Source organism: Peromyscus eremicus, unplaced genomic scaffold, assembly GCF_949786415.1.
Source record: "Peromyscus eremicus unplaced genomic scaffold, PerEre_H2_v1 PerEre#2#chr22_unloc_1, whole genome shotgun sequence".
In the NCBI taxonomy this organism is placed as follows: Eukaryota; Metazoa; Chordata; class Mammalia; order Rodentia; family Cricetidae; genus Peromyscus; species Peromyscus eremicus.
Window position 1 is genome coordinate 9,601,354 of NW_026734286.1, and position 22,210 is coordinate 9,623,563.

Here is a 22,210-nt window from a genome sequence, read left to right on the forward strand (position 1 = left end):
AAAGAACTCAGAGTTTTAGCTATCCTGAAATTTCTTAGATAGGAAAGAGCCTTGTCTTCCTCTATTTTTATTGGGAAGAGGCTTTTTTATATATTTTTAATGAGGTCTTTAAATTTTTAGGCCTAGTTTTAATACTTTTCTGCTTTTTACTGGGAAAATCTTTTTTTCTTGATTAAAATTTTTACCCTTTTTTATCAGGAAATTTCCTTCCCTCTTCTCTATTGGGAAGATCTTTTTTTTTTTTTCATTTATTTTCTTTCCTTTTTCTCTATTGATAAAGGTCTTTTTCCTTTATTTCCTGTCTCAGGATCCATTGTATTTCTATCTTTAAAAATTGTGCAGTTACCACTTTTTGTTTTGACAAGCATTTTAGCAACTGTACATTTTGTTGCTCCTGAGATGGGGAGTTTAAATTCTCCATGACCCCACTGATCCTGGAGTTCTCTTACCCTGAGAGCACTTCCCTCCATTTCTTAAGATGGCCAGCTCCTCTGTCCTTCCTCAGGGGATTCTTTTCCTTCTTCAAACCCCATGTTGGGCATCAAATGTCATTGAGTGTCATGGCCCAGGTGTTCATGCAGATCCCTGGAATCAAGACTCAGAGGCATCTTAAGAATGAATCTTAGCCTTTCATAGGTGCAGGTGGTCCAGCCTCAAATAACTGAAGCATTATCCCTTCACCCCGGGTGGCTTTATTTCTCTTCCTTATAGTTCAGCCAGTTAATTTCCATATGCTCAAAACAACCTGAAAGGAGCTTCCAACAATACAATGCCAAGTGCAAATTACTCGATATGTTAGGTACCTCAGTTTTCCTGGTTTCCTGAACCAAGTTTTGCATAAGCCTTTGTATCCTTGGGAAACTCTAAGACAAGATTCACATAGGACAAGAGAAACAAAAGGTGTCTGCTAAACAGAAGATGGATTAGGGCTAGGTGCCACTCTCTGGAGCCAGGCCAGGTACAGCTCAGCAGGAATGCTGTCACAGCTCCCTCTGGGAGGGGGGGGTCAAACAAACCTATCACAGGGGTTGCCTAAGACCATGAGAAAACACAGATATTTATATTATGATTCATAATGTTGTGCCCAGATCGCGACCCCCAGAGAGACCACCAAAGACGAGCATGCCGGAATGCAAAAGCAAGGTTTAATTCTGGATATCCAAAAGCAATACAAGCCTAGGCAGGGACTTCATCCAATACATCCAACGCAGTGGAGGCTGGAGGAAGTGCCCGCCTGTCTGCAAGCTCAGTTTTTAAAGGGAAAAATCACAAGGTTACATCATTTAGGGGTGCTACTATGGGTACAATTCTGATTGGCTTGCTTCTAGGGGCTTTCTAGAAATCATGGCTTAATCTTACTTCTAAGGGAGTGGTGGCCCGCCACCATTTCTCATTGGCTGCCCTCAGGTGGGGGCATTTTTATGGTCCATTACCCTGGAAACCAGGGAGAGGACATTCCATAGTCTGGCAGGCATTACCTCATGACTATCTTGTGACTCTGTACTTTTACACTTCCTGGTTTCTGGAATCCGAACTGACTGGTTTCAGTAACTAATGGCCTATTCCCAAAAGGAAAAATCTTAGGCCTTAATTTTAGGGTGAAAGCATTTTGGTCTTATTTCTAAGATGGCTCATTTTGGTCTCACAATAACAGTAGCAAAATTATAGTTTATGAAGTAGTAGTGAAAAGAATTTTATAGTCAGGGGTTCACTACAATGTGAAGAATGTATTAAAGGGTGATAGTATTAGAAAGCTTGAGAACCACTGCTTCAAATCAATGTCTCTTGCAGCTCAGGCTTATACCACACTACATGGTTGAGAATTGATTTACAATTTAATGCTGACTCTGCTGCCTAGTCCTGGAAAGACAGCCCTGCAACTGCTCCCAGGCTGGGCCTAGACTGGTATGTGAGAACAAAGGTTAAAACAGTGAATGAGTGTCCTCCAATCTCTCTGACTTTTATTGGGAACTTAAAATGAAGAGGGATCTGTGTAAGAATTGAGTTCACTGATGAGCAGTAAAGCCGTATTTATTCACAGCACAGAAAGGGAGGAACAAGAAGGAGTTTTACTTTCCTGCTTCAACAGTAGTTGATACTAGCATTGAGTAGTGAGGTATCCATTTTTTCATGATGTTATTGCTTTAACAGTTGAGTAATATTGTGTTGTGTAAATGTCCCACATTTTCTTTATACATTCTTTCTTTATAATTCTTCAGTTTAGGGACATCTTGGCTATTTTCCAGTTTCTGGCTATTATGAATAAAGTGAACACAGTTGAGCAAGAAGAGTTCATATGGTATATGCCCAAGAATGGTATAGCTGGGTCTTGAGGTAGATAGATGCCCAGTTTTCTCAGGAACCATGATATTGATTTCCATGGTGGCTGTGTTTGCACTCCTACAAACAGTGGAGGCGTGTTGTCCTTGCTCCACTTCCTCACCAGCATGAATTGTCACTTGGGTTTTTGACATTAGCCATTCTGACAGGTATAAGATGGAATCTAAAAGTAGTTTTGATTCAGATTTCCCTGGTGGCTAAGGATGTTGAACATTTCTTGAAGTGTTTCTCAGCTATTTGAGATTCCTCTGTTGAGAATTCTCTGCTAAGATTCATACCCCATTTTTTATTTGAATTATTTAGATTTTCAACTGTAAGTGGATGTATCTTTCCTGGCTGCAGCTTTCAAATAAACACACTGATGCTTATATTAATTGGAAATGCTCAGACAGTAGCTCAGACTTAATCTATGTGCAGCCCCGAGGCATGTGGCTTTTACCTTTCTGGCATGTCTTGATTCCTCTCTGTCTGTCTGGTGACTCCCGTCTCTGAACTTCTTTTTCCCAGAATTCTCCTCATCTGGTTCTCCCTCCCAATCTCTTCCTGCCCAGCTTTAGGCCAGTCAGTTTGTAATTAACCAATGGGAGTAATATATATTCACATGTACAGAAGGGTTATTCCACAACATTCAACATCTTGTTTTTTGAGTTCTTTATATATTTTGGATATTTAGCCTCTATAGGATGTGAAATTGTTAAAAATGTTTCTGCATTCCCATTTATTAATTGTTGACCTTAATTGGTGCCTGCACCCTTGGTGTTCTGTTCAGAAAGTTGTCTCCTGTGCCAGTGCAATCAAAGCCTTCCCCCACTTAGTTTTTTATCAGTTTCAATGTGTCTGGTTTTATGTTGGGGTCGTTGACATTTTGTGCAGGGTGATGAATGTGGATCTATTTGAATTCTTCTATATCCAGAAATTCAGATTAACAGGCACCATTTGTTGAAGCTGCTGTTTTTTTTACCATTTACATTTCTGAATTTCCTTATCAGAAGTCAGCTGTCCACATGTGTTTGGATTTATCTCTGGGTCTTTAATTTGATTCCATTTTCAATGTATCTGTGTTACTGTCAGTGCCAGGCTGTTCTTTTATTGTTCATGGTTGCTTATCTATCCTCTTTTCTGTTATTCATATCAAACTGCACACTGTCCTTTCAAGGTCTTCAAACAAATGTGTTAGAATTTTGATAGGGATTGTGCTGAATCTTTAGATTGCTGTTGGTTGGATGGCCTTTTTACTGTGTTAATCCTACTGATTTATGAGCATGAGAGATCTTTCCATGTCCTGGTATCTTCAATTTCTTTCTTCAAATACTTAAAGTTTTTAATCACACAAGTATCTCATTTGCTATGTTAGAGTTACTCGAAGATATTTTTATTATTTGAGGCTACTGGGAAGGGTGTTTCCCTTATTTATTTCTCATTTTATATAGGAGGGCTACTGATTTTTTGAGTTCCTCTTGTATCAAGCCACTTTGCTGAAAATGTTTATCATCTGTACTTTCCTTGTCAAATTTTTAGAGTCACTTATGTATACGATCATATCATCTACAAATAACAATACTTTGACTTCTTCTTTTACAAATTATATCCCACTGATGTCCTTCAGTGTTTTATTGGTCTATCTAGAACTTCAAGTACTATATTGGGTAGATATAGAGAGAGTTCACAGCCTTATCTTGTTCCAGATATTATTGAAATTCTCTCCATCTCATTTGTTGTTAGCTATAGGCTTGCTGTACTTTTCCTTTATTTTGTTTATGTATGTACCTTGTATCCCTAAACTCTTCAAGACTTTTATGATGTATGATCTTGTCAAAGACTTTTTTAGCATCTAATAGGATGATACTGTGTTTCTTTTACAGCTTATTTTTGCATTGGATTACATTTACTGATTTTTGTATGTTGAACCATCACTGCCTCTCTGGGATGAAGCCTACTTGTTTAGTTTGATCTTTTGATGTGTTCAAGTTACAATATATTTAAAAAATGTGTAGGTTTGGGAAAGAGAAGAAAATGGATAGAGTAAATAATGGTAAAGTCCTTACAAGAGAAATAGAGTAATAAAAAATAAAATAAACTACATAAAAATGGGAAATACACAGAGTCTAGATTTTATTTTTTATTGTATTTTCTTTGGATTTTTCACTGGTAATGAGCTAACTGCTAAAAGACATTTGGTTATAAAAGCTGCTAAATTAGATATGTTTCTTTGGGAAAGAGGTTCTGCTTTTATTTCCACAGAAAATGAGATGCTATGGATTCATTCCAGGTTTAAGAAAAATCAGGTTTGATCAAGGAAGATGCCCTGAAAATCCTGAATACACACATGGGAAAATAAACCTAAAGTATCTACAAGACATGTGACATGTTTTACTTGCTCAAATATAAAACAAAAAATTATCTTTGGCTGGCTTGTATAAATACAGTTTATATTTATATTAATACAGATATATATGTTACCTTTAAAGGTTTATATATTTTCAGAACAAGGAGACCAGTCTCTAATAAAAACAGATGGCCCAGATGATCCAGCATTTCAATACACCTCTGTTACAGTTTCCTCTGAGTTCTGCATACAAAACAGCTTCAAGGCTGCTGCTTGAGATGGACCAACCACACAAAATACTCCAATCAGGACTTGACTTATTTCTAAAGTTTCTCAGGGTTCCCATAAGATTACCAGTACACACAATGAGCAGGAAGTGGTCTAGAGAACTATACCCAAATTTCCAAAATATTGTTTATGAATGTTTGTTTTCATCTAAGGGTGGTTGGTTCTAAATTGTTATTGGTCATACTCAATCTCTTTCTAAGGAAAAAGGGGGATATGATATAAAAATGATGTAAAAAAGGTTAGATTGTTGAATCTACTTTAATCCAAAAACCTACTGTTAATCTCAAAATATTTTACATTGGTATGGATTTTAGTTTATTGATACAAATTAAAGTCATGTTTGCTATACTCTCTATATATTTCTACTCTTGTTTAGGCATTATGTTTATATATCTCAATTAAATCTATAATTAAAAATTCAGATTAATAGTCATAAATCAGACTTCTAGTCATTTTAGTTAGATTTTCTAGATATACAATGTTATATTTCACATAGGTAATCTTCAGACACTTCAAAGACCTACAGATATGGCATTTATAATGTTTAATAATTTAGGCTTTTCATGACACATCGGCTCCTGGCAGAAACATACTCCAAAAAGGTGATGGACATTGAAAAAACTCCATATGAGGTTCATTTTCTTTATGGCAAAAGCTAGCCATGTGGGCAAAGAAATTTCTCTTGCCTCAGTTACTGACAGTTATTGTCCAAACTGGAGCAACAGGATGCAAGAAAACTGACTACCAAACCTTGCCAAGACAAGGTAGGATAGTCCTTAAAAATTCTGTGCTTTACAGAAAAGTCTATCAGATATGCTAAGCCTGTAGGCCAAAATTGGATGCCTCAATGTTGCAAAGGAAACTTGAGTGACTGTCTAGGCAGCCAGCTGCTTCTGTCATTTCTTACATTATTTGTAAGTCACTTGCTTGCACTTCCTGCATACTCAGCTATTATAATTTCCTTTTAAGGTCTTTGATGGAGTTGAAGACAAGATAGTTATAGTTTCATTAATTGAGATAAAGAATAAACTAGACAAAAATTTAGACTCACCAAGCTAGGATAGATAATTAAATGTTTTCTTTGATTTTGTCAAAATACAAATAGAGTAGATATTGTAACTGTAATTCTTATTTGGTAACTATTTTGTTATTTGTAATTTTAGTATGTTAAAATTAAAAACCTTCCTCTTTGATTAGACAGAAAAGGAGAAATGCTGTGGGAGGATCCTTCTGTATGTTGTAAATGTTTGTTGCTCTCATTGGTTGATAATAAAAGATGATTTGGCCTAAAGTCAGGTAGTATAAGGCTGTGTGGGAAAGACAGATATAGACACAAGGAAAAGAAAGGACAGAGTCAGGAGACTTTGTCCAGTTGCCCATGAAACAAGATGCCAGAGAACAGATAAGCCACAAGCCACATAGCAATACATAGATCAAAAGAAATGTGTTAATTAAAATGTAAGAGCTAGGAAGTAATAAGCCTGAGCCATCAGCCAAGCATTTATATTTAATGTAAGCTGCTGTGTGGTAATTTGGGAAGTGACTGCTAAATATAATCAAGTAGACAATAGAGAAAGCTCTACCTCCATTTACAATCCATTGAATACCTCAAATTGGAATCCCCAGAGTCTGTCTACCTCTATAGTCTTGCAATCTCCAGATTGTTAAGGCAAGTCCAGAAACCCAATTTTCCACTGTCTGCTGTCTCAGATTCAACATATCTGATGTAACAGCATCTGATATAAATTATCTATGATCATTTAAAAACAAGAGCCTGAATTTATGGATATCTGTATAACTGTGGCATCATGAAATGAATAGGGTAGTGTTCCTTCTGTTTAAGTTTTGTGGAATAATTTGCAGAGTATTGGTTTCAACTCTTCTTTGAAAGTCTGGTAAAATTTTGTGCTAAAACCATCTGGCCCTTGGTTTGTTTTTTGCTTGCTTGTTTGTTTGTTTGTTTTGTTTTGTTTTTTGTTGTTGTTGGGAGACTTGTAATGACTTGTTTTATTTTACTAGGTGCTATAGGTTTATTTAAATTGTTTGTGTGATGTTGATTGAACTTTGGTAAGTGGTACCTACCAAGAAATTTATCCCTTTTAAAATTTCCAATTTGGTGGAGTACAGGTTTTTAAAGTATTTCCTTGTGATTCTCTGACTTTCCTCATTCTCTGTTGTTATGGGCTCCCTTTCATTTTTTATTTTATTAATTAGGATATTCTCTCTGTGTCTCTTAGGTAGTTTGGATAAGAGTTTGCTTATCTTGTTGATTTTTCTCAAAGAACTGACTCTGTTTTTCTTTCATTGATTCCTTTTATTTTTCTTTGTTTCTATTTTGTTAATTATAGCCCTCAACTTGATAGTTTCTTTCTGTCTCCTCTTCTGGGATATATTTACTTCTTTTTGTTCTATGCTTTCATGTGGGCTGTTAAGTTGCTAGTATGAGATCTTTTCATTTTTTTCCTGGGTTTTTTTTGGGGGGGGTTGAGAAAGGGTTTCTCTGTGTAGTGTTGGTTCCTGTCCTGGATCTCGCTCTGTAGATCAGGCTGGCCTCAAACTCAGAGATCCACCTGGCTCTGCCTCCCAAGTGTTGGGATTAAAGGTGTGCACCACTGCCACCTGGCTTTTTTCCCTTTTTTTATGTAGACACTCAACTCTATGTAGTTTCCTCATATCACTCCTTTCGTTGTATCCTCTAAATTTGGATATGTTGTATAATTATTTTCATTGAATTCTAGAAATTCTTTAATTTCCTTCTTTATTTCTGCCTTGACCCATTTTCTTCAGTAGAGTGTTGTTCAGTTTCCATGAGTTTTTAAGCTTTCTGTTTTTTTGTTTTTGTTTTTTTAAATATCCAGCTATAATCCATGGTGGTCTGATAGGATGCAAGGACTTATTTCAATTATCTTGTATCTGTTGACTTGAATTGTGTCCAAGTGTGTCATCATCCTTGGAGAAAATTCCATGTCATACTGAGAAGAAAGTGTATTCTTTTTCTTTGGGTGGAATGTTCTGCAATATCTGTTAGGTTCATTTGCCTTATAAATTCTGTTAGCTCCAATATTTCTCCATTTGGTTTTCATCTGTATAACCTGTCCATTGGTGAAGATGGGGTATTGAAGTCTACCACTATCAAACACTGTGTGAGACTCATTGTGTCATTTAATCTGTAGAAGTATTTTTTTTTACAAATGTGAGTGACCTTGTATTTGGGACATAGATATTAATAATTGAAATGTCATATTGGTAGAGTTTTCCTTTGGTGAATAAAGAGTGTTCTTCCCCATCAGTTTTGATTAATTTTTGTTTGAAGTCTATTTTTGTACATAAGAAAATGGCTACAGAAGCCTGCTTCTTAGTTCCAATTGCTTTAAATGTGTTTTTCCCAGCCTTCACCTTTTAGTAATCTCTATCCTTGACGTTGAAGTGTGTTTCTTGTATGCAGTGGAAGGATGGATATTGTTTTTGAATCCATAGTGTTAATTTGTGTCTTCATTGGGCAATTATGGCCATTGATTGTAGCTAGAGTTTTCCTGCCTGGCCCACAGTCAGGGCAAATCTCTTTCACCTGCCAGTCCCACAGCCTCTCAGACCCGACCAAGTAAACACAGAGACTTATGTTGCTTTCAAACTGTATGGCCGTGGCAGGCTTCTTGCTAACTGTTCTTATAGCTTAAATTAATCCACTTCTATAAATCTATACCTTGCCACGTGACTCGTGGCTTACCGGCATCTTCACAAGCTGTTTCTCATCGTGGCAGCTGGCAGTGTCTCTGACTCAACCTTCCACTTCCCAGCTTTATTCTCCTCCTTGCCCCGCCTATACTTCCTGCCTAGCCAACAGCCAATCAGTGTTTTATTGATTAATCAGCAACACATTTGCCATACATCCCACAGCACTTCCCCTTTTTTTTTTTTTTTTCAAAAAGGAAGGTTTTAACCTTAACAAAGTAAAATTACATATCATTTGGGAATTTGGGCGTAGCTTCTCTTACTACTTCCTGCTGGAAGGGGGCGCTGTATCTTATGGGGAAACAAAGAAAATTTTAGAATTATGGAATAGTCCATGAGGCTGTGTCGTTTGAGCCAGATGCCTTCAAACCATTCTGGATGTTGGATCATCTGGGCCATGGTGTCATTGGAGACCTTCAGGGGGTCTTGGCTGGTTAAACCTGATGTATCTTAATCTGGAACAATTCCATAGCCTCTGGCTTTCTGTGGGAACAAAAGCAGAGACTCTTTTCCAAAGCAACATATCCTTATATCCAAATTTTGAAGTCAAGGTATCTTTAAAATATACATTTTGGCATAACTCAACAGCTTTTACAATCAAATGTTTTTCTGCAGTTAAAAATCCCAAAGACAACACAATCCAGATTCTCTGTGTAATATCCATTTTTACATGGCTTATTTTTTATACTACCTTTACTGTCTCTTTAATGACTTTATTTTTTAAAAACTATGTATTTGTTTCTATAACTCTATATATCACCTTTTTTGTCTCTTTCAAGCCTACATATCTTTTACACACATTGTAAACTATTACATCTGAATCTGTCTTATTGTGAATCTCTTGCCTTAAACTGCAGCAGCTGTGGCTGCTGGCTCTGCCCACCTCAGCTTCCCAACATGGCCGTGATACTTTACCACCGGCTCTGGGAGCTATCGTGGGTCTATGCTTTTATCCAAGCAGCGTGTAGCCCAAAAACCTCTTTTTTTGTTTTGTACCTGCAAAGGCTAAATCCACCACGCAGCTTAATGTGCCACTTACAGAGGCCTGATTCCCGCCAAACTACAGGTCGAGCGCACACGCCAGGAACCCACCAGTAGCTGAAACCAGCAGCTGCCGCTCATTTGAGAAAGACAATTAGGAAGCTGTTTTTAGCTCCGTTTTAGAATCTTTTTTTCTCAGTTTTTAGGTGGAAACTCTTGCCCCACGTTGGGCGCCATTTGTAGCTAGAGTTTTCCTGCCTGGCCCACAGTCAGGGCAAATCTCTTTCACCTGCCAGTCCCACAGCCTCTCAGACCCGACCAAGTAAACACAGAGACTTATGTTGCTTTCAAACTGTATGGCCGTGGCAGGCTTCTTGCTAACTGTTCTTATAGCTTAAATTAATCCACTTCTATAAATCTATACCTTGCCACATGACTCGTGGCTTACCGGCATCTTCACAAGCTGTTTCTCATCGTGGCAGCTGGCAGTGTCTCTGACTCAACCTTCCACTTCCCAGCTTTATTCTCCTCCTTGCCCCGCCTATACTTCCTGCCTAGCCAACAGCCAATCAGTGTTTTATTGATTAATCAGCAACACATTTGCCATACATCCCACAGCAATTGATATTGAGAGATATCAGGAATAATGATTATTAATTCCTGTTATTTTGTTATTGTTATTAGTGGTGGTGGTGGTATGTGTATGAGAGTATGTTTGTTTGTGTTTGTATGTATGTGTTTCCCTTCTTTTGGTTTTACTGATGTGATATTATTTATTTACTGTGTTTTCATGTGTGTAGTTATCATCTGTAGCTTGAGTTTTCCTGCCTGGCCCACAGTCAGGGCAAATCTCTCTCACCTGCCAGTCCCCCAGCCACTCAGACCCGACCAAGTAAACACAGAGACTTATGTTGCTTTCAAACTGTATGGCTGTGGCAGGCTTCTTGCTAACTGTTCTTATGTCTTAAATTAATCCATTTCCTTTAATCTATACCTTGCCACATGGCTCGTGGCTTACCGGCATCTTCACATGCTGTTTGTCATCATGGTGGCTGGCAGTGTCTCTCTGACTCAGCCTTCCACTTCCCAGCTTTATTCTCCTCCTTGCCCCGCCTATACTTCCTGCCTAGCCAACGGCCAATCAGTGTTTTATTGATTAATCAGCAACACATTTGCCACACATCCCACAGCACTTCCCCCCCCTTTTTTTTTTTTCAAAAAGGAAGGTTTTAACCTTAACAAAGTAAAATTACATATAATTTGGGAATTTGGGCGTAGCTTCTCTTACTACTTCCTGCTGGAAAGGGGCGCTGTATCTTATGGGGAAACAAAGAAAATTTTAGAATTATGGAATAGTCCATGAGGCTGTATTGTCTGAGCCAGATGCCTTCAAACCATTCTGGATGTTGGAACATCTGGGCCATGGTGTCATCAAAGACCTTTCAGGGGGTCTTGGCTGGTCAAACCTGATGTATCTTAATCTGGAACAATTCCATAGCCTTTGGCTTTCTGTGGGAACAAAAGCAGAGACTCCTTTCCAAAGCAACATATCCTTATATCCAAATTTTGAAGTCAAGGTACCTTTAAAATATACATTTTGGCATAACTCAACAGCTTTTACAATCAAATGTTTTTCTGCAGTTAAAAATCCCAAAGACAACACAATCCAGATTCTCTGTGTAATATCCATTTTTACGTGGCTTATTTTTTATACTACCTTTACTGTCTCTTTAATGACTTTATTTTTTAAAACTATGTATTTGTTTCTATAACTCTATATATCACCTTTTTTGTCTCTTTCAAGCCTACGTATCTTTTACACACATTGTAAACTATTACATCTGAATCTGTCTTATTGTGAATCTCTTGCCTTAAACTGCAGCAGCTGTGGCTGCTGGCTCCACCCACCTCAGCTTCCCAACATGGCTATGTTTACCGCCAGCTCTGGGAGCTATCGTGGGTCTATGCTTTTATCCAAGCAGTGTGTAGCCCAAAAACCTCTTTTTTTGTTTTGTACCTGCAAAGTCTAAATCCACCATGCAGCTTAATGTGCCACTTGCAAAGGCCTCATTCCCACCATACTGCAGGTCGAGCGTGCACACCAGAAACCCACAAGTAGCTTAAATCAGCAGCTGCCGCTCATTTGAGAGAGACAATTAGGAAGCTGTTTTTAGCTCCGTTTTAGAATCTTTTCTCAGTTTTTAGGTGGGAACTCTTGCCACCACGTTGGACGCCATTTGTAGCTTGAGTTTTCCTGCCTGGCCCACAGTCAGGGCAAATCTCTCTCACCTGCCAGTCCCCCAGCCACTCAGACCCGACCAAGTAAACACAGAGACTTATGTTGCTTTCAAACTGTATGGCCGTGGCAGGCTTCTTGCTAACTGTTCTTATGTCTTAAATTAATCCATTTCCTTTAATCTATACCTTGCCACATGGCTCGTGGCTTACCGGCATCTTCACATGCTGTTTGTCATCATGGTGGCTGGCAGTGTCTCTCCGACTCAGCCTTCCACTTCCCAGCTTTATTCTCCTCCTTGCCCCGCCTATACTTCCTGCCTAGCCAACGGCCAATCAGTGTTTTATTGATTATTCAGCAACACATTTGCCACACATCCCACAGCAATCATCCTTGGGTTGGATTATTCCTTCTAGTACCTTCTGTAGGGCTGGATTTGGATGTAGATACTATTTGAATTTGACTTTATCGTGGAATATCTTATTTTCCCCATTTATGGCGATTGAAAATTTTCTGGATATAGTAATCTGGACTGGCATCTATGGTTACACGTGTCCAAGCCCTTATGGCTTTTAGAATCTTCATTGAGAAGTGAGGTGTAATTCTCACAGGTCTGCCTTTATATGTTACTTAGTCTTTTTCCTTTGCAACTTTTAATATTCTTTCTTTTTCTATATGTTTAGTGATTTGATTACTATGTGACAAGGGGACTTTCTTTTCTGGCCCAATCTATTTGATGTTTTGCTTGCTTCTTTGTACCTTCATCAGTACCTCCTTTAAATTAGGAAAAATTTATTATATAATTGTATTGAAAATATTTTCTGCCGGGCGTTGGTGGCGCACGCCTTTAATCCCAGCACTCGGGAGGCAGAGCCAGGCGGATCTCTGTGAGTTCGAGGCCAGCCTGGACTACCAAGTGAGTTCCAGGAGAGGCGCAAAGCTACACAGAGAAACCCTGTCTCGAAAAACCAAAAAAAAAAAGAAAATATTTTCTGGTCATTGGAGCTGGGTTTTTTCTCTTTCCTCTATTCCTGTCATTCATAGGTTTGGTCTCTGCATAGTGTTCCAGATTTCCCGGTTGTTTTGCATCAGGAAATTTTTATATTTAACATTTTCCTTAACTGATGTATCATTTCTTCTATTATATCTCCTGTACCTGAGAGTCTCTATTCTATTGGTGAGCCTTGCCACTGTACTTCCTGTTTGTAGTCCTAAATTTTTCATTTCTGGAATTCCCTCAGTTTCTGTTTTCTTTATTGTTTCTATTTCCATTTTCAGGTCTTAAACAATTTTATTTGTGTCCTTCAACTATTTGTTTTATCTTGGCTTTATTTAAATTGCTTATTGGTTTACTCCAATTGTTTGTGTTTTCCTCACTTTCTTGGAAGAATTTATTGATTCCCTCCAATTGTTTGTTTGTGCTTTCATAGATTTATGTAAGGGAATTTATTTGTTTTCTTTTTAAGGCCCTCTATCATCTCCATGTAGTTTGTTTTAAGCTCTTTTTCTTATATTTCAGCTATGTTAGAATACTCAGGGCCTGCTGTGATAGTATAGCTGAGCTCTGGGGGTGACATATTGCCCTGACTGTTATAATGTTCCTATGCTCAGCATCTGGGTTTGGGGTGATGCTAGTTCTAGGTGCTGGTTTCTGACTTGGTTGGATGGGAGTTTTGTTTCCTGGGTTCTTTTTGTTCTCTGGAGTTTCAGAGTATGTGTTGACTGAGTGTTCCTGTTCTTCTTGGCTGGTGTGTTCAAGGGCAAATGCTTGGTGGTGTTGAAAACTGGGGGAAGAGGAAGGTGGGAGAGATGATCTTAGGGATCCTTAGGAGGCATGGAAAGGGAAGAGAGGAAGCTACCTCTGGTGTTCTACTCCAGTGATAGGGGCAACTTTTAAAATCAGGTCTGGGGTAAGAGACAATGTGGTAGATCTGCGGACATCCTAACTGGTCTTCTGGAAGGTGTGGCAAGTAATTGTGCAGGGAGCGTCTACCCCAGTTGGGAGATAGGACTCAGATATGAGCTGAGTAGGGAAGAGTAGGTGAGGATGGTCTTTGGAATCTATAGGAGACATGGAAAGGAAGAGGAGTAACTGCAGCTGGAGTTCTCTTTCAGCCCTAGGGGCAACCTTGAATATTGGGTCTTGGGTAACAGAGAGTGGGGAAGGTCTGTGGGTAGCCTACCTGGTCCCATACCCAACATCTTAATACTGATTCATTAGGTTCCCAGAGATCATTTATTTACTTATTTCTTTATTTAGATTTCTTTTGTGGTTAATCTGTGAAAGACTTTTAGTTTATTGGATAAAAAGTACTATGTGGGCTGCGCATGTCACTCAATAAGTATTCTCCTTGGGAGAGGTCAGATACCAGCACACAAGCTGGGAGGCTTCTAACCACCTGCTATTCCTGATCCAGGGGATCTGGCATACTCTTTGGTGTGTCACCTATACACACATGGAAAACATTCTGTCTCACTCATACAAATATACACATAAAAATGGAGCTAAACTTGTTTTCAAAAGCCCTTATGACATAAAGCAATTAGAGGAAATCAGATTGCTTTAGGTATATAATACAAATCATACAATATTTATTTTAAAAACTATTATCTTTCATTTTGTTTGAAAATTTTTCATTTCCTCTGATGCAGACATACATTCAATCTTCAATCATAGGCAACAAAATTTTTTCTAAATGATCTAACAAACATCCTATTCCTTATTAAAAGAGAATGACATAGTATTAGTAGCTAAAACTATTTTCTACAGTGTAGAAATTTCTACAATGGAAGTACTTTAAGTGAACCTATCCAATTTTGGTGGGACAGTCCTCCTCACCCAAGTCATTTTTTATTATCGGCAAAGGAGTGAGTAGTGGTCAGTGATTTCTATGATATTGATTTTCATTAGAATCTTATAGTTCTTGTTTAAGAGACAATGCTATATTTGTAGGTCTGTCTTTCTGTCTCCTTTTATCAGTGGTACCACCTATATTGTTTGATTTCTTTTATTAGTTATAACCTAATTATATTGTTTCTCTGGAAAATGATGAGCCTTCACCTATTTTTATTTTCTGGTAAATTACTATATTATGTTAGGAGTTCCTTGAGTTTCTTGGTTTGGAGATTTTCTGTGGAGAAACAATTTTAGTTTTCTCTTCTTGATCTTAGAAGCTTGTATTTCCTCATTTCTTGGCATATCTGTGTTTCCAGTTGTTATTATCATCAATGTTTATATTTTTGCAATTTATGTTACTGATGTAGTTGATACATTGGTTTTTGGTTTGTAAAATCTTCTCATATATTATTGTCTCTGTGTCCTAGTTAATTCCAGATGTCAACATTTCAGAGCCCACAGTCACCATGGATAAGTCTTTGAGAGATTTTGATGATTGATGATTGATGACAGATCTTCCACTGAGTATACAATATCCCTAAGAAAGTTGTCCTGCACTAGATAAGACAGCAACCTGGGCATGAGACAATGACCATGTCAGAGAGAAAGCCTAGAAACAAAGATTCCTCATGGTTTTGCCTTCAGTTGCTAGATTGAATTTCTGTCCTAAGCTCCCACAATGATGGATTGTGATCTGGCAGAATCAGCCAAAAAACACATTCATTACCTGAGGTGCATTTGTTTAGATAATTTAATCAGAGCAAGAAAAAAGCAAGTTATAACAGAATGTGGTACACCAAAAGTGATTTTGTTACTGCAAAGAACCTGGGAATGATGACTTTTGGAGGAATGTTGGGGTTCTCAAGATTTAGACAGCAAAGGACATAGAAAGCTCCACACAGAGCTTAATTGGTTATTCTTGTAGGATTTGGAATAAAGTACTGTTGAGGGTACTGCAAACAGTGGAGCTAGAGGTCACAGGATTTCATTCAGAATTAAAATAGAACTCATTTGTGTGGTACTTTGGCCCCTAATCTTTCTTATGCCCATGCCCCCAAGAAATTGAGTAAGGCAGAATTAAAAAATAATGGGGCTGATTTCTTAGATGGAATATTGACTCTCTTGGATGGCTATTACTTATTCATTCAAGACTACAGTGGAAAAAAATCAATAAGTGGATCATAAATAAATGAAAAGTCTACGGGTTGTAGAGAAAAACAACGTTATGTATTTTCAGATGGCAGTCAAATGCTGAACAGAGGCAGGAATTTTCAGGGAGATTGTCACCATTAAAAAGAAGGCCCTTACTCTACATTGGAAGCCTAGCAAGGTGCCCTAAGTGTAAGAATCCATCCTTCTATGCCTCAGTTAATGGAGGGATTAGGCAAAGTGATTTCCAGTCCCAGGAAGCAACTTCATACAAAGCCTGCTGCAGTTCTGGTCCAAGCATGACAGGGGTCATTCATATCTTAGAAGCCAAACTTGGGGGAATCATTGATGTTGAACTGGTTCTGGAAACCAGAATGATACAAAATTTAAAATCATTCATTCTTAGTCTGTTTTCAGTCCAGCACTATTGTAGGCATCTGTGTTTGGTATGGTAAGAGCTCCAGTGAGGAGACTGTGAGAGTTTATTGCATGATGTTATGAGGATGAAGCCTGGGTTGTATTTTGAGAACATAAGATGCTGAGATACTTAAGCTATGAGACATCTTCCATGGAAAGCTGCATATATGGAGTAGAAGTAACCAAAGAGAAAGATGTATGGGAAATTGTGGGGAGAGAGCCATCTAAGCCCTTTGAAAATGAAGCCCCAAGTGTCTGACACATGACTACTAAATTTGATGGTTGCCCTGCTGGGTTTCAGTCTTCCCTTTGTCCAACCTTTCTTCACTATGTCTCAATTCCTCTCCTTTGGAATGGGAATGGGTTTTCTGTGCTGTTTGTATGTTGGAAAGATTTAATGTGTTTTCTGATTTTATAATATGACACAGTGAAGAATTTGTCTTGAGTGCCAAAAGATACTTTGGACATTTGGACAGTGTAGGGGGCTGTTGCAGACTATGAGGATCATTGATGTGACTAAGTACATTTTCTACATGGATGATCATGAGCCTATAGTAACCTGGGTCAGAATGTAGTCAACTGAATGAGAAGTTCCCAGACAGGATGAGGTATTTGAACATGTGTCTCTCCTTGGCATCTTATTTGGGGTGCTTGTGGAACCTTTAGTAGGAGGAATCTCTCTGGAAGAAATTTCTCACTGGGGGGTGTGATATGTGTCTCTATAGCCTTAACCCATTTCCTTTTCTATGTTTCCACTATGTTGTAGTTGAAACAAATCAGCCAGCTTCCTTCTTGTGCTGTCTTGACTTCACCATCATTATAGATGGTATCACTAAATCACATAAGATACAATTGAAGGAATTGGTATCCAATGCTAAGCCATTTTGCTAACCTGACTTTTTAAAATTTTGTCTTTTTATTTTTGTTTCTGACAAAACAAGCTTTGGCTGAGTAATCCTTCTGCCCTAAAAGTAGCTCTGTAGACCAGGCTGGCCTTGAACTCAGAGAGTCACCTGACTCCTTATCACACATACTGAGATTAAAGGTTGACCAACATTCCAGGTTTTTTCATATCTGTTATTGGGTGATGGGCCTAGAGTATATGTTTTTGTACATGTCAAGCATATGCTATTTTACTGAGCTTTACCCCCAGCTTGAATTTTGAAATTAGGATATCATTCTCTTTCCCAGGAGGCAGTATTCATGACATTAATACTGCCTGGGCCTTCTGAGTCATTAGATTGCAGGTGTGTGACATTCTTCCTGCTTGTTGTGTTTGTTTTGATTTTTTTATGAATATGATTCTTTTGCCTGTATACATGGATATGCACTACAGATATGCCTGGTCCTCACAGTAGTCAAAAGATGGTCTTAGAACCCATGAACTTGGTATATGAACAGTTGTGGGATTCCCCCATGTAAGTACTGGCAATTGAGCCCATCTATATACAAGACCAGCAAGAGCTCTTAACTTCTCTGCCATCTCTCCTTCCCTGTGTTAATTATTTATGATCAACATTGATATTGCTAATGCTATCATCTGACTATGTGTAACTGTTTAAATGCACAGTTCCCTTTAGTAAGATTTATTGCTGTGGGATGTTCTGTATGGCAAATGTGTTGCTGATTGGTCAATAAATAAAACACTGTTTGGCCATTGGCTAGGCAGGAAGTATAGGCGGGACAAGGAGGAGAATAAAGCTGGGAAGTGGAAGGCTGAGTCAGAGAGACACCGCCAGCTGCCAAGATGACAAACAGCATGTGAAGATGCTGGTAAGCCACGAGCCACGTGGCAAGGTATAGATTTATGGAAATGGATTAATTTAAGCTGTAAGAAGAGTTAGCAAGAAGCCTGCCACGGCCATACAGTTTGTAAGCAATATAAGTCTCTGTATTTACTTGGTCGGGTCTGAGCAGCTGTGGAACTGGCAGGTGAGAGAGATTTGTCCTGACTGTGGGCCAGGCAGGAAAACTCTAGCAACAATTTATTAAAGTACAATTTAAACTGGAGCAAGTCAGGTTTCTGAAAGATAAATACAGAACTGGAGTTAATGCCTGAGTTCATCCTATCTTTTTTGTTTGTTTGATTGATGTTTGCAGTGCAGACAGATTCTTAATATTTACTTCTTGCTGTCCTGAACTGAATGCATAGACTACGCTAGCTTTCAACTCAGAAGCACATATTCCTGCTTCTGCCTTCTGAATACTGGGATTAAATGCATGAGCCAATACACCCAGCTTACTCATCTTTTTTGTAGTTAGTAATTGTTCATACAATTTCTCTGATGTGTTCTCAGTACTGTTGATATGTTTGCTTATCTCTATGTTTGCTAGTAGGCATTTCTCTTGCAAGATGTTAGCCCATTAAAAGCATTCAGAAATAATAGAGGTAAACCTATTTCAGTTTCTTCTAAAGTAACTTGATGATTATATTTTTAATCTCTGAGTTATAGAATAAATGTAGAAAGCACCAGATTTATGTGACTCTTGTCAAAGAAGTATACATTTACATTGTTGTGAGTATCATGCTTTTTGTTTTAGACTTATGTATGGCATATTTTAGGATGCAGTGACGTATAATGATGTGCATGTCGACTTCACTCAGGAGGAGTGGGCATTGCTGGATCCTTCACAGAAGAATCTCTACAACAATGTGATGCTGGAGACCTATCTGAACCTCAGTGCTATAGGTAATACTGTAAAATTTTCCTTCACATTTTAAAATAAGGGGACAACTATTTCTTGGCTATTGATGCTCTTCTCTAATTCTGATTGAGAAAGAGAAAGAATGAGGTGAATACATTAGGCATGGTTCTAAGGATCACTGAAAATAGTAACTGAAATTTTGCACAGTTTCCAGTTATATTTCATACATTTCCTCATACTATATTTTAGGCTACAATTGGGAAGATCATAAAGTTGAAGAGCATTGTCAAAGTTCTCAAAGACATGGAAGGTAATTTTCATGTGCAAGCTGATACAAATGTGCCTCTGGATGTATTTTAATGTATCTGGAAGTTTTAAAGAAATACAGCAGTGTAAATGATCATAGCTTAAAGTGAATTCATGATCATTAAATACAACCCATATACCTCAAAGGCAGGTAAGTAAATTGTGTTTGAAAGTCATTCTTTTTAGAAGGAAGACAAGGAATCAATGCCTTAAGAGATATCAGCATTTGAATCATAGCTCCATCAGAGCTATGCTGTAGAACTGCCAATCCATCTAGTTTCATACCACTCATATTACAAAAGGTATACACATTGAGTATGTGATAAGTGTATGTCCAAAACCTTCTAATAAGCAAAGAGTCCATAGTAAAGCTAGTGCTACTCATATAGTTGTTCTGTCTCTGCTAAGTTTAGTGAGATGGGTAGTTAGAATCAAGAGTTAAGAGGAGTTTGTTGTGGAGAAACCTTAAACTCTATACCACATATCTGTGAGAAACAAAAAGTTAAGCTGTGTGGAGGCAATGTAGAAACTTTTTATTTGTTATTCTTTCTTTGCTACATATATCATATGTCACTCTGGATACAAACCATATGAACATAGGGATATGGAAAGAAGCAATGTATCCCTCTTCATCTCAGACCAATTAGAAGATATGTAGTAGCCCCATATTGAGTAGACTTCTTGAATGTGATTCAAATAAAAGTAATTAGTTTTCCAACTTCATTTGGAATATGTCAACAAACACACTGAAGGAAAGCCCTATGAGCACTAGGAATGTGTAAATACTTCTGTTTGTCCCTATTCACTTTGCAAATGTAGTAGGATTCACAGTATAGGAAAATCTATCAATGAAATTAGGGGGTAAAATTCTGAATTCTTCCAGTTCTCTACAAATATATTAAAAGCTTCATAGAGAAAAAAAAAAGCCATAAGTGTGAGCCATGTAATCAAGGCTCATATCATCACAGTCATCTTCAAAAACAAAATAATCCTTAATTTTGGGGGGGAACAACATGAGTGTAAGCAAAGTGATAAAACCTTAAGATCTGATTCCTTTTTACATTTACACCAAATTGTAAAATTAATTCATACAGAAATAAAAGTTTAACAGTGTAATGAATGTGGTAAAGCTTTCACATTTGCAAATTATTCTTGCAGGCATGAAAGAAGTTATACAGGAGACCAATCTTCTCAATGGACTCTATGTGTTAATGCATTTGCATGTCAGAGTCATCTTCAAAGGTATGAAAGAATTCATACTGGAAAGAAACTCTATGAAGGTATTCATTATAGTGAAGACTTTGCATGTCATAGTAGTCTCCAAATACATCAAGGAACATGTACTAGAGGGAAACCATATGAATGTAAGCAATGTGGTAAAGCCTTTGCTCGTCCCAGTCATCTTCAAATGCATGAAAGAACACATACTGGAGAGAAACCCTATGAATGTAATCAGTGTGGTAAAGGCTTTGCACAACACAGTCATCTTCGAATGCATGAAAGAATACATACTGGAGAGAAACCTTATGAATGTAATCAGTGTGGTAAAGCCTTTGCTTGTCATAGTTCTCTTCAGTTGCATAAAAGAGGACATACTGGCGAGAAACCCTATGAATGTAATCATTGTGGTAAAGCCTTTCCTCGTCTTGGTGATCTTAAATTGCATAAAAGAATACATACTGGAGAGAGACCCTATGAATGTAATCAATGTGGTAAAGCCTTTGTGCAATACAGTCATCTTCGAATGCATGAAAGAACACATACTGGAGAGAAACCCTATGAATGCAATCAGTGTGGTAAAGCCTTTCCCCGTTACAGTCATCTTCAAAGACATGAAAGAACACATACTAGAGAGAAGCCCTATGAATGTAATCAGTGTGGTAAAGCCTTTGGTTGTTACAATCATCTTCAAAGACATGAAAGAACACATACTGGAGAGAAGCCCTATGGATGTAATCAATGTGGTAAAGCCTTTGTTTGTCTTGGTGATCTTCAATTGCATAAAAGAACACACACTGGAGAGAAACCCTATGAATGTAATCATTGTAGTAAAGCCTTTGCACAACACAGTCATCTTCAAAGGCATAAAAGAATACATACTGGAGAGAAGCCCTATGAATGTAATCTGTGTGGTAAAGCCTTTGCATGTAACAATGGTCTTCAAAGACATGAAAGAACACATACTGGAGAGAAGCCCTATGAATGTAATCTGTGTGGTAAAGCCTTTGCATGTAACAATGGTCTTCAAAGACATGAAAGAACACATACTGGAGAGAGACCCTATGAATGTAATCAATGTGGGAAAGCCTTTTCTCGTCTTAGTACTCTTAAATTGCATAAAATAACACATACTGGAGAGAAACCCTATGAATGTAATCAATGTGGTAAAACCTTTGCCCATTACAGTTATCGTCAAAAACATGAAAGAAGACATACTGGGGAGAAAACCTATGAATGCAATGAGTGTGGTAAAGCCTTTGTTTGTCACAACCATCTTCAAAGACATGAAAGAATGCATATAGCCGAGAAGCCCTATGGATGTAATCAATGTGGTAAAGCCTTTGCTTTTCTTGGTGATCTTCAGTTGCATGAAAGAACACATAATAGACAGAAACCCTATGAATGTAATCAGTGTGGTAAAGCCTTTGCATGTAACAGTGATCTTCAAAGACATGAAAGAACACATACTGGAGAGAAACCCTATGAATGCAATCAGTGTGGTAAAGCCTTTGCCTGTTACGGTCATCTTCAAAGACATGGAAGAATGCATACTGGAGAGAAGCCCTATGAATGTAATCAGTGTGGTAAAGCCTTTGCTTGTCGTAGTGTTCTTCAAACACATGAAAGAATACATACTGGAGAGAAACCCTATGAATGTAATCAGTGTAGTAAA

The 22,210-nt window shown here is 37.9% G+C and overlaps 1 protein-coding gene across 1 annotated transcript in view; it reads left to right on the forward strand.

The window, feature by feature from the left end:
• Positions 1–21,777, forward strand: part of LOC131900453 (zinc finger protein 844-like) — a 42,965-nt gene extending 21,188 nt beyond the window's left edge. Inside the window, exons 2-3 of the mRNA XM_059251662.1 lie at positions 18,929–19,055; positions 20,476–21,777. Of these exons, the coding sequence (XP_059107645.1) occupies positions 18,929–19,055; positions 20,476–21,662 (1,314 nt within the window). The 3' untranslated portion in view covers positions 21,663–21,777. The remainder of the gene's footprint in view (positions 1–18,928; positions 19,056–20,475) is intronic.
• The last annotated feature ends 433 nt before the right edge of the window (positions 21,778–22,210 follow it).